The 12,181-nt window shown below is 38.9% G+C and overlaps 1 protein-coding gene across 1 annotated transcript in view; it reads left to right on the top strand.

Annotated features, from left to right (window-relative positions):
• Positions 1–4,827, top strand: part of pcsk5b (proprotein convertase subtilisin/kexin type 5b) — a 338,718-nt gene extending 333,891 nt beyond the window's left edge. Inside the window, exons 36-38 of the mRNA XM_080188893.1 lie at positions 168–268; positions 2,038–2,221; positions 4,409–4,827. Of these exons, the coding sequence (XP_080045019.1) occupies positions 168–268; positions 2,038–2,221; positions 4,409–4,827 (704 nt within the window). The remainder of the gene's footprint in view (positions 1–167; positions 269–2,037; positions 2,222–4,408) is intronic.
• The last annotated feature ends 7,354 nt before the right edge of the window (positions 4,828–12,181 follow it).

Genomic DNA, 12,181 nt, shown 5'->3' with positions numbered 1-12,181 from the left:
TATATCCAAGTCCAAAATCATTTAAATCTGTATAAGCAGCATTAGATCCATATGGGCATATTTGAAGTCTTTCATTGAGTTTTCAGTTAGATGCAGAGCTCATTCCAGTTAGATACCAAGAGTTAAGCTGGTTCACTGACAATACAACTTCTGTCTTTTTCTCACAGGCAAAGGACCTATTCGATGTACTTCCTGCTTTTGGGGCTTCGGGATGGTTGGAAGTATCTGCAGTTCTCAGTGTTTTGCTGGGGAATATCTGTTATCAGAGGTATTAAACATGTATTGATTGTTAAATAGATGCACAGAAATGTTATAGCAAAGTGGCCATTTTGTCCATCGCATCTGCACTGGCTTTCTAACTGACCAATTCACTTAGTGTCATTATCCTGCCTTCTCCCTGTAATCCTGTACATTATCCTTTCTTTGATAACTGTCTATTTTCCTTTGGAAGGCTTCAGTTGAACCTACTGCGACCACAATGCCAAACTTCAAACACTTTTCACATGAAAAAGATTTTCCTCATGTTACTTTTCTTATTTTGCCAATTTCTTTACAACTATGCTCTCCTTTCATGAATGGGAATAATTTCTACCTAGCAGCTCTGTCCTGACATTTCATTATTTTGAATACTTCTATCAAACCTCTAAACCTTCTTTTCTCCAAGAAAAATAATCCAAACTTCTCTAATCTATCTTCATAACTGATGTAGCTAATTAATAACATAACTAATATAGCTATATCGCTCTGTATCTTTTCTGAACACAGTTATAAAATATGGGCTTTGTCTTCCGTTTTAACACAAAGTTCCAAGTATGCAGTAAAAGATGTATGTTATCCAAACTGACACAGTGGATTATTAGGATCACAGTTGGCAATGTTGTTACACCTCTAAATGAAGATTGTACCAAAAAAAATCAGTTAATATAAGGAGTTCAGAAACTGATAAATTAATAAGGCAGAAAATCATAGATCAATTTATTTTGCTTCAGCTTTGGTTAATTTTCATAGTCTCAATTTCTACAGGGTTCCCCGGTTTTGCATCATCAAATACTTATTTACTGTTTGTTTAATTGTACTTTTCGTATTTTGCTTCCTTATGGGATGGGGGGAAGACAAGCGAGGAGCTCCACAGAGATGGGAGGGAAGGAACTCTCTGGAGTGGGAGGGAAGGAGGAAACGCTGCTGGGGGGGTGGTGCGATTGGTAGGAGAGAGTGGAATGGGGGGTGATCGGGGAGGGAGGGATGGGACTCTGCAGAAGGAGTGATTGGGGAGGTGGGAACTCTGCAGGGAGGCAATCGTCGGGAGATGTCCTGATTTCCATCGGGGTAGTGGGGGGGATGATTCCTGATGTCCATGGTGGGAGGGGGAGTAAATGTCCTGCGGCGGGGCGGGGGGGGGGGGGTGGTTCCGATGTTCGTGGGCAGGTGGCAGGACACCTCCCTGTACTAGGGTATTACAGCATCTCGGGCTCAGCAACTGGCTTTCTGGCGAGCTGAGGCTGCCCCCTGCTGGCAAGGAAGCATCCTGTCACTTTCTTTGCACAAAGTGCCGTAAAATGGGATTTTCAAACTTGCCCAGACTACAGTCTGAAACTCTCTCACTTTCCCGCTCATTCGGCACTTCAAGCTATTTTCATAAGATTGCACCCTATGTCTCCCAAAGATACATAGTGAAGGAACAGCATGAAGTATGACTCACAGAGAAAGAGTTTTGCGCTGGAAGGACTAACATTAAGGCATCATGAAATGTGAAAGACGGGCAGATCTTTATATTAACCTGATGCTACAATTAGTAAAACACTGATTCAACGCTAATCTAAACATACATTTTTTACCTTTAAACTCATTTGCTTAATATTATCCACATTATTATTTTTAATAGAAATCGATTAAAATTTATAAATAGTATTGATCCAACAAAAATAATCTCTGCTTACCAAAGCAATGGAACAGTGCGCAGATAAGAAATGTTGCAGTTTGTTGACATAACTAATTGACATTCATTATTCTTAATACCTGTTTTTTCCCCCTGATTAGCACCCAGAGATCATGTGTGACAAATGTCATGACAGTTGTCTGGAGTGTAAAGGACCAGGTCTTTACAACTGCACAAATTGTCACCCTGGACTCTTACTAAACCTCGACGATGGCAATTGTTTGAACTGCTGCAGATCTACTGTGTCTGATATTGAAGACTGCTGTGATTGTGACACGAGATTTGGTAAGACTGTTAGTGTATTCAGCAAAATTCATTTAAGTTGCCATTGCTCTTCAGCTAAAGTAAAAGCTACCTCTGATTGAACCAATTAACATGTCCATTGAAAATTAAGAATTGTGTCGATTGTGTTGATTCTGAGCAATCTTTTTTAGTATTTATATAAGTACGTTTTATTTATTCATCAAGTTTGCAAAGAGTCCTTATGAATCCAGTGGCACAATGGCCCAGTGGTTAGAACTGCTGCTTCATAGCACCAGGGTCCCAGGTTCAACTCCAGCCTTGGGGTACTGTGTGTGGAATTTGCACATTCTCCCCATGTCTGTATGGGTTTCCTCTGTGCTCCAGTTTTCCTCCCACAGTCCAAAGATGTGAGGGATTAGCAAGGTAAATGCATAGGGTTACAGGAATAGGGCCTGGGTGGGATTGTTGTTGGTACAGATGCAATGGGCCAAATGGCCTCCTCCTGTAGTGTAGGAATTCTATGAATACTTTTAGCTGGACTGTATCATTGTGGATACTAAAAATAATATTGGCAGAAGAACGTGGCAGAGTTTTAAGTCCTGATATTGACAGGAGCAGGTTACAGATGCAATGGAGAAGGAAAAGGGCAAAGTGCCAGTTGGAAAGCACAAAATTCCAAGTTTCCCCATATGCTGTGGTGTTTTGACTCCATTACATACATACTTACTTTGCTATGACTCCCACCTAGCAGTTGATCTCATGGCAGCCTTGGTTTCCGGTTGGGTGAGGAGAACTCTGGAATAAGCTGTTAAACACCTTCTGGCAATGCATCCAGAGCCTTGAAGTTATGCACCTAGATTTTGACCACCGTGGTTACTCAACATTTGTATGGAGGGCATCCTGCCCCAAAACCCCATTTGGAAGATACCAAACATCTCTCTTCCTTCTAACATCCTTCCCACCACTCTGCTCGTATAGTTGCAGTCCCAAGTAGGGAACCTGCAGCTGCTACTGAGGAGTGTTGTGGGAAGGATTCACTCCCTGAGCCTGGGAGAGGTTGTTAGGAACTCTATGGCAGGGTCAGATGAAAGGCAAGAGGGTAAACTTGGAGGGCCTGATCTTGAATTCCTGCTCCTCTTGGCCTATACACAGTACTATAAAGACACTCATCCTCATTCTCCAAAGCTGCGCTGGCCTTCCTTTAACTGCCAGATCTCCTGAGGTCTGAGCAATATCACTGGCAGGGTTATTTCTGTAAAACCTGTGAAATATGAGGCTGTGAGCTTCATTATTTAAAGGGCTAGCTCAATTCATGCAAACTAGTTGGCTGTCCTCCTCCACTTAACCTGGAAGTATGAATTGAGAATTTGGAAGCTTTACCATCTCACCTGACCCCCAACCCCCTTTGGAGGTGAAAATTTACTCTTTGGTTTCTTCAAGACATGTCTGCTCAGGATTTGACCTCAACTCTCTCAAAATATTATCTTCATGTGGGTGGAATTTCCCATGCTCGTGAGGGGATGGTGAAACGGAAGAAGCAAAAGTCTCTTCATTCTTTTCAGTATTTTCTATTTGTTCTTCAATAAGTGTGTCAGAAAAGTATTTGATGAGACAACATCAACTACACAAGAAAAGAAAATGTGACAAATTCTCAAAAATCCCAAAAACGTAGGAAGATTTGGCACTCCATCAAACGTCACCTTAATTGTGATAAATGCATTTTAGTTTTTGAGCACCACAGATAAATTCAGGTTAGCAAGTCATAAAATGTCTATGTTATAATATAGCTCACAAATATTATTTTGTAAAAAACATGTATTTATTGGAATAAATTCAAAATCTAAAGGAAAAATATTAATTCTGCCAGCCCAGCAAGAATGGTCAGGCAGTTAAGATAGTGACCAGGTACTATATTTTTTCTCATCAGAGGTTGGGTATCTTTGAAAAATTGAGTATTCTGATAAATATATATTGTATCTGTATTGATTCACAATGAATCATCAATTAGATGACTTCAAAGCACTACAGTAAATTCTATGTATTTATTTTATCTTCAATGCTGGGTTTTTCGCTATTTAATTTTCGGATCAATTTAGCCCCAATCAGTAATTTCTATGCAGTTTGTTTTTAATGTGCACCAATTAATCAGTTTGTATTTGTTATTCCAAAAAGATTACTCAACATGACATGTGGAAATCTTACATCTATTTTCCTTTTTAAAAAATTCAGATGAATGTGTTTTAAAAAAAGCAATTGTCATTCCGGATGGGGAGGGGACAGGCAAACCTGCTTTATTTGCCACTGCCTCAGTACTGCTCATCATAGGTATTGGTATGGGGATATTCCTTCTGCTGAAGACTCGTTCAAAAGCAAAATCCACGAACAGAGCAGGATATGAGAAACTGCCCAATCAAGCCAAACCCATTCCAGTTTATAATGCAACCAGGGACAGTGTTAGTTTTCGAGAAAATCAGGCAACTGACTACAAGGATCGTCAGGAAGAAATATACGATGAAGAGGATGATGATGATGATATTGTCTACATGGGCCAGGATGGTACCGTTTACCGCAAATTTAAGTATGGACTGTTAGATGAAGATGAAGATGATGAACTGGAGTATGATGATGAAAGCTACTCTTTCAGATAAAACAAAGATTAGCATTAAAGTATGTTTTTTCAATACTTTTAATGAAATTCTATACTTACTCCATGCACCTAACACACCATTGATTGAGGATACTGAAAACTAAGTTTTCTGTGATCAGTGCCTATTTTCTTTTTCATACAATGTACTGGGGAGTGTGTAGTTAAAGTTTGTGAGCCCTACTCTGAACAAATGAATTTCACAAAATGTTCACCTAATCACATTTCTGATCAATGTTGTGTATCTCTAGATGTTAACCCTAATCATTGAAGAAAAATGTTAAAAAATTTAACATGTTGAAATGATAGAGGAATAACCACCATATAAATTGTTCAAAACACACCCTTAATATATTTACAAACTTCCTTTCTTTGTAAATAGTTGTTGTTCCTCTTGTATGCTGTACGACTTCTGTTATATTACTGGGGCTCTATAGTTACAAATTATTCCTGTATAACTGCCATGACTTAAAGCTTGAGAGTTATTACTTGTATTAGTTACTGCTAAGTTTCCTAAAAAACAACAATGTTCTGCAATAGCTTTAATTTTCAAATGTATATCAGCCACACAGATTTTCACTTTTGACAGAAACTATACAAATCAGAGTAAAATAAAATGGGTCAGACTGTAATAGAATTTCAACTATGTAAAACGTTTTGAAAAACTCAGTATACCAAAGCAAGTAATAAACATACTATATTTTATTGTAAAAGATTATGAAGAATCAAAGAAACACAATCCTCATGACTGCAAAATTTGTCTCATTAAAATGTTGGTAATTGATAAACATGTGTAGATCAAAACAACACACAGTTAGCTGAAAAAGTGCTACAGCAAGCATTTTTAAGTGTTAAAATGCTCTACTCATCGCCTGAGGAAGTTCAAACATTGTTTAACCAACAGAAATAAAATAATAAAAATACCTCTATCAGCAACTTGATCCCACACAACTGTCAAAATAGTCTTTATAAAATTGACTGAGTTTGCCAGGAAGTGTGTACATATGTGTACCAGCACTTTCAGGCCTTAGAGAATCGGTGATATAATCTGTTCTCTTTGTCTGGAGTTCTTGTTCAGAAAGATTAGGGTTAAATGTAGATGTGTTTGTGTTTTTGTTTGCTTAAAGTTAAAATATTTTTGAGATGACAACCTCAGTTTGAAAGTAGAATGTTTCGTTTCAGTAAAGAATGGACAGCACTTAGTGCAGCTATGTTGAGCCGTAAGTGAATAAAGTATACTTGACTGGGATTTGTTCTTTCGTTTTGTGAGTTACAGAAACTTCATGATATTGTTAAATTTTTAGCTTGTGTCACGTCAAAAGCATAAAAGCCGGTCACATGTTGTTAGCATTTCATCCAGCTTCATAGATCATTTAAAATGTTGCTTATAGTGTCCCTGGATCTTAAATGGCTGACTACTTGATTTTTCAATGAGTAGCAAGTAAGAATCCTCAATGCAGACTCTGGTGACTAAACATGAAGAAACGTTATTGATGGCAATGGACCCATGATGCACCATGTTCCTTCAGCTGAAATGTGTGGTGTCAAACAACCTGTCACAGGGAGAAAGTTAAAGAAACAGTGATAAAAATGGCAGATAGTATCTGTTTTGCCAGAAATTAATGACTTTTAGGATTACAGATCTTCTCACATATATGGTAGCAGCACCAACATCTTGGTAAAAGATTGGGGAAAAACAGGAAAGGAAAGCACTGACTATCTAAACCCATGTTTTGGAATGAACAAAATTGATGACATATGTTATATTATAATAGTTAAGGTCTATTAAATCTATGCAGTGTCCATCAATCAAGTTTCCTATGGCCTAACCAGACATTAATGTCTGTTCAAAAGACCTTGTCTTCTCAATAGTTTCCAGCACAGGTGCTAAAGAAGTACTTCATGTTTAGGATGTAATATAAGGAGGCAACAATAGTGTAGAAATATCATTTATGGCAATTTGAAGAATATTATACTTTGGCATAGAGAAATTCTATTAAGGAATGCAAATGCTGAAAATTGGTTTTCACTATTCTGAAATGATTAATATGTATTTTCAACTTATCAAAGAAGGTAGGAGTGTAGACTGTTGCAGTTTATAAAAGGCTGTTTGATTCTAATGCTAGCAATTGATTCAGTTAGCAGAGGATTGGATCAAAGGATGTTCTGTGTAAACAAAGGTAACTGAAATTAATAAGTGGACCTCCTACATACAGAATAAAAGCAGAAGAAAAAATTATCAAGTTCCATTTTCATTTAAAAATGTACCTTAGTCTTGTATTGAGTTAAAATATGGACATATCTGGGACAGACTCAAATTTATGATAAATTAAGGCTGTGCTGATTCATAAAGTAGTTGTTTAGTATGATACTATTTGAACGTGTCATTTGATCAGTAGGAATATGTTCAGCAGAAGGCAGCTTATTGTGATTTAAATGATTTTAAGATTTCAGCTTAATAGCCAGTCCAATGCTTTATACAAACTAATGGAGAAATATCCCCGCAAAGCAGTAGTCTGTGCTCTGATCACATGGAAAGATGCCAATATTTTACTATGTAAGTCTTTGAACATCAATGTAAGTGAACCAGTTTATAATAGTTCAATACAACCTAATTATGTTATATTTACTTATTTGATATACTTATTTGGTATACTCTAACGCAACAATTTAAGTATCTTCTATGAACACAAAGTATAATTAACTTGTAGCTCAAACACAAAGACCAGTTTATATATTCACGGCCTCAACAAATAATGACCAGCAGCATTTCTCAATTTTCGAAATAATATCTGGAGATGTTTGCGCACTAATGTAATTTTAACTTGATATTTAAGTACTTTTGCATTTTGATTAAATCAGCAGATTAGAAATTCCTGACACACTCTGATAAGGATAGGATGGAACAATTTCTGTAATAGCGATGACTATTTGGATTTGATTGCTGTAGCTTATTGATGTGATAATGACAATTAAATATTCTTCGGGGACAATGAATAAAATGTTATTTATACAAAAGGACTGAGAGTCTTGATAATTTAGATGGCATTTAAATATGTTTTATTTACCTCAAATGTAGTTCTATCCCAATCAAAGGCAAATGATTCTAGTGAATTTTCACTAAACAGGACAAATTGTTCAAATCACGAGTGATTTTGAGTGAATATTGACTGTTTATCACTGGATACCCCAATTCTAAATTGCATTATTTTTACTGTTATTATCACGTATTATTACATTGATACACCCGTGCCAATAAATGTTGGTTTATGCTTAAATCATTTTAAACGTAAGTCAGGGCAATGAGAACAATGTAACATCAGCAAAATATTTCAGGTGCTGGAAGCCCACTGTGAAAAGTCAAGCACAGTTAACGTCCCAATGATCATTTAGAAAATGGGAAGGAGCAGTCATAAATATGAGAAATACGAAATTGCAGGTAATCCAGGTACCATAAGAGGCAGTGCCCTGACCTGCCTACGATCACCCAGGGAGCTTCAATTTGGCTTCCATTCCCACCGGTGAGGCCATCACGCCTGATCCCCATTACTGGGGACCATTTGTGATCCTTTCAAATGAGGACCGTGACCAGTGAGCAGGTAAGTTCAAGTGAGCCCAGATAATAGCGTCCAGGGCTCACTAATAATATTTAAATAAGATAATGAATATTTCCTTATTTAAGATAATTACCTTATTAAAGCGTGCAAAGCCAATTTTGCAGGCACATCAGTGCTGGTAACATCGTAAGATGAGAAATTGGGTGCGAACCCGATTTTTTGCCTCTAATCTGATTTTACCAGCTCACCTCACCGATCAACCAGCAGGACGAACTGATAGATCGTCCCCTTGCACTGAGAGCAAAATATCCGTCTATAAGCAAGAGGCAGAAACATCAAATTGCCAAATATTTTCATCCTCAGCTCATTTAATCATATAGCAGTTCAGTCTGAACAAAGCAAATTCTTCAAGAGTTAAAGCTTTCTCTACACAAAACATTTAAAACAGGAAGCCTAATCACAATGTAGTCCTATTCAAGCTTAGCTAATGATAAAGCACTGCGCAATACCAATTGGATACATTGCATTTCTATCTGACATTAGTTTGCAGCCACAAACCATCCAGGAGATGAAATAGGCCTGATTTGTGAATGCAGCTCAGCCCATTTTACATTTCAAACCTGCTTTAATATAGTTCCAAAATTGAGACACAGTGTAAACATTGGCTTGAATTTTTGCTCCTGAGGCAGGTGCATGGAGCTTGCAAAGTTCCTGGCTCAGTGCACCCCACAAGAAAGCCCCCAGAAACTAGATTTTTCTTCAGTGGGGGGAGGGGTGGTGGGGGTGGGTGCACGCCAGTGTTGGGTCTACCAGCCCCAGAAGCAGGTTGGAGACAGCCACAGGTGGCTAAGTGCTGGAGTGCGTTGGTTAAAAGGTCAGTCTCAGACTTGGTCCCTGTTGAAATAAAAATGTTTAGCCCATTAGTCCTCATTCCCTCCACCCACTCCCCATGCCCCATCCATGCCAACTCATGCCTGCAATAAACCCCATTGCCTCTTTGTACCTTCCATGCCAACTTAGGCTCCCATGGTCCTACATATCTTTGGAGTTTAGAAAAATGACAGGCAATCTTATTGAGATTTATAGGATTGTTAGGGGGTTTGACAGGCTAGGTGCTGAGAGGTTGTGGGAGAGTCCAGGATTGGATAAGGAAAGAAAGGGATGCTTATGTCAGATATAGGGGGTCTCAAAACAATGGATGCCCTAGATGGGTATAGAAAATGCAGAGGGGTATTTAAAAAGAAGGATGGCGAAGAGGTGGCATGAAAAATCATTAGTGGACAAAGTAAATGAAAATCCCTAGGTATTAATAGGGATTCATTCCTGTAAGGATGAAGGATAAATATGGCCAGTTTTGAGAATCTTGGATAACGAGAGATACTGTGAGCCTGGTCAAAGAGAAAAAGGAAGCATTTGTCAAAACTAGGGGGCTGGGAACACATGAAGCAAGTGTGGAATACAAGGAAAGTAGAAAGAAACTTAAGCAAGGAATAAGAAGGGCTAAAAGTGGTCATGAAAAAGCATTGGCCAGCAGGATTAAGGAAATTCCCAAAGCTTTTTATACATATGTAAAAAGCAAGAGGGTAGCCAGGGAAAGGGTTGCCCACTCAAGGACAAGGGAGGGAATCTATGCGTGGAGCCAGAAGAAATAGGCGAGGTATTAAATGAGTACTTTGCATCAGTATTCACCAAAGAGAAGGACTTTGTGGATGACGAGTCTGGGAAAAGATGTGTAGATAGTTTGAGCCGTGTTGAAATCAAAAAGGAGGTATTGGGGTTCTTTAGAAACATTAAGGTAGACAAGTCCCCAAAGCCTGATGGTATATACCCTAGAATACTGAAAGAGTCAAGGGAGGCAATTGCTGGGGTCTTGAGAAAAATCTTTGTATCCTCACTGGCTACAGGGGAAGTCCCAAAGGATTGGAGAATAGTCAATGTTCCTTTGTTTAAGAAGGATAGCAAGAATAATCCAGATAATTACAGGCCAGTGAGCTTTACATCACTGGTAGGGACATTATTGGAGAGGCTTCTTCAAGAAAGGCTTTATTCCCACTTGGAAATAAGTGGATGTATTAGAGAGAGGCAACATGGTTTTGCGAAGGGGGTGGTCATGTCTCACGAACTTGATCAAGTTTTTCAATGAAGTGATGAAGATGGTTGATGAGGATAGGGCAGTGGATGTTTTCTACATGGATATCAGTAAGGCCTTTGACAAGGTCCCTCATGGCAGGCTGGTACAGATGGTGAAGTCACATGGGATCAGAGGTGAGCTGGCAAGGTGGATACAAAATTTGCTCGGTCTAAGAAGACAGAGGGTAGGAGTCGAAGGGTGTGTTTCTGAATAGAGGGCTGTGACAACTGGCATTCCTCAGGGATCAGTGTTGGGACCTTTGCTGTTTGTACTATATATAAATGATTTGGAGGAAAATGTAACTGGATTGATTAGTAGGTTTGTGGATGACGCAAAGGTTGGTGGATTTGCAGATAGAGATGAGGACTATCAGAGGATACAGCAGGACAAAGATCAGTTGGCAACTTGGGCAGAGAGATGGCAGATGGAATTTAATCTGGACAAATGTGAGGTAATGCATTTTAGAAGGTCTAATACAGATAGTAAATGACAGAGCTCTTAAAAATATTGATAGGCAAAGGGACCTGGGTGTACAGGTACACAGGTCACTGAAAGTGGCAATGCAGGTGGAAAAGGTAGTCAAAAAAGCATATGGCACGCTTGTCTTCATTGGCCAAGGTATTGAGTTTTAAAATTGGCAAGTCATGTTGCAGATTTATAGAACCTTAGTTAGGCTGCACTTGGAATATAGTGTTCAATTCTGGTCGCCACACTACCAGAAGGATGTGGAGGCTTTGGAGAGAATACAAAAAGATTTACCAGGGTGTTGCCTGGTATAGAGGGCATTAGCCATGAGGAGAGGTTGGAGAGACTTGGTTTGTTTTCCTTGGAACGACAAAGATTGAGGGGAGTCTTGATAGAAGTCTACAAGATTATGAGGCATGGACAGAGTGGATAGTCAGAAGCTTTTTTTCCAGGGTGGAAGAGTCAATTACTAGGGGGCATAGGTTTAAAGGAGATATACAAGGCAGAATTTTTACACATAGTGGATGCCTGGAACTTGTTGCTGGGCGAAGTAGTAGAAGCGGATGCAGCAGTGACTTTTAACAGGCGTCTTGACAAGTACATGAATAAGATGGGAATAGCGGGATATGGGCCCCGGAAGGGTAGAGAGTTTTAGTTAAGTCAGGCAACATGGTCAGTGCAGGCTTGGAGGGCCAAAGGGCCTGTTCCTGAGCTGTAATTTTCTTTGTCTATTTTCTTTGTATTTTGTAAGTATATCAAAGGCAATAATGTAACTAGGAATAAAGTAGGGCCCATTAAGGACCAAAGTGGTGATGTGTGTATGGAGCTGAAAGTTGTAGGTGAGATATTTAAAGAATATTTTACATCTATGTTCACTATGGAGAAGGATGATGTCGGTATAGTAAGCAGGGTGGGGGGGGCTGTGTTATAATTGAACGGATCAGCAGTGAGAGGGAGGAGGCATTTGCAGTTTTCAAGGACTGAAAAGTGGATAGATCCCTATGTTCAGATGAGATGTACACTAGGCAAGAGAGGAGATTACAGGAGCTCTGTTGTTAATTTTTAAATCCTCTCTGTCCACAAGAAAGGTGCTAGATGATTGGGGGACAACTAATGCAGTTCCATTATTCAAGAAGTAAGGATAAAACAGGTAATTACAGGCCAGTGAGCTTAGCATCAATAGTAGGGAAATTTTTGGATACTTT

Source organism: Carcharhinus amblyrhynchos, chromosome 5 (assembly GCF_965287045.1).
Source record: "Carcharhinus amblyrhynchos chromosome 5, sCarAmb.v2.hapA, whole genome shotgun sequence".
In the NCBI taxonomy this organism is placed as follows: Eukaryota; Metazoa; Chordata; class Chondrichthyes; order Carcharhiniformes; family Carcharhinidae; genus Carcharhinus; species Carcharhinus amblyrhynchos.
This window is presented reverse-complemented; position numbering and strand designations above follow the sequence as displayed.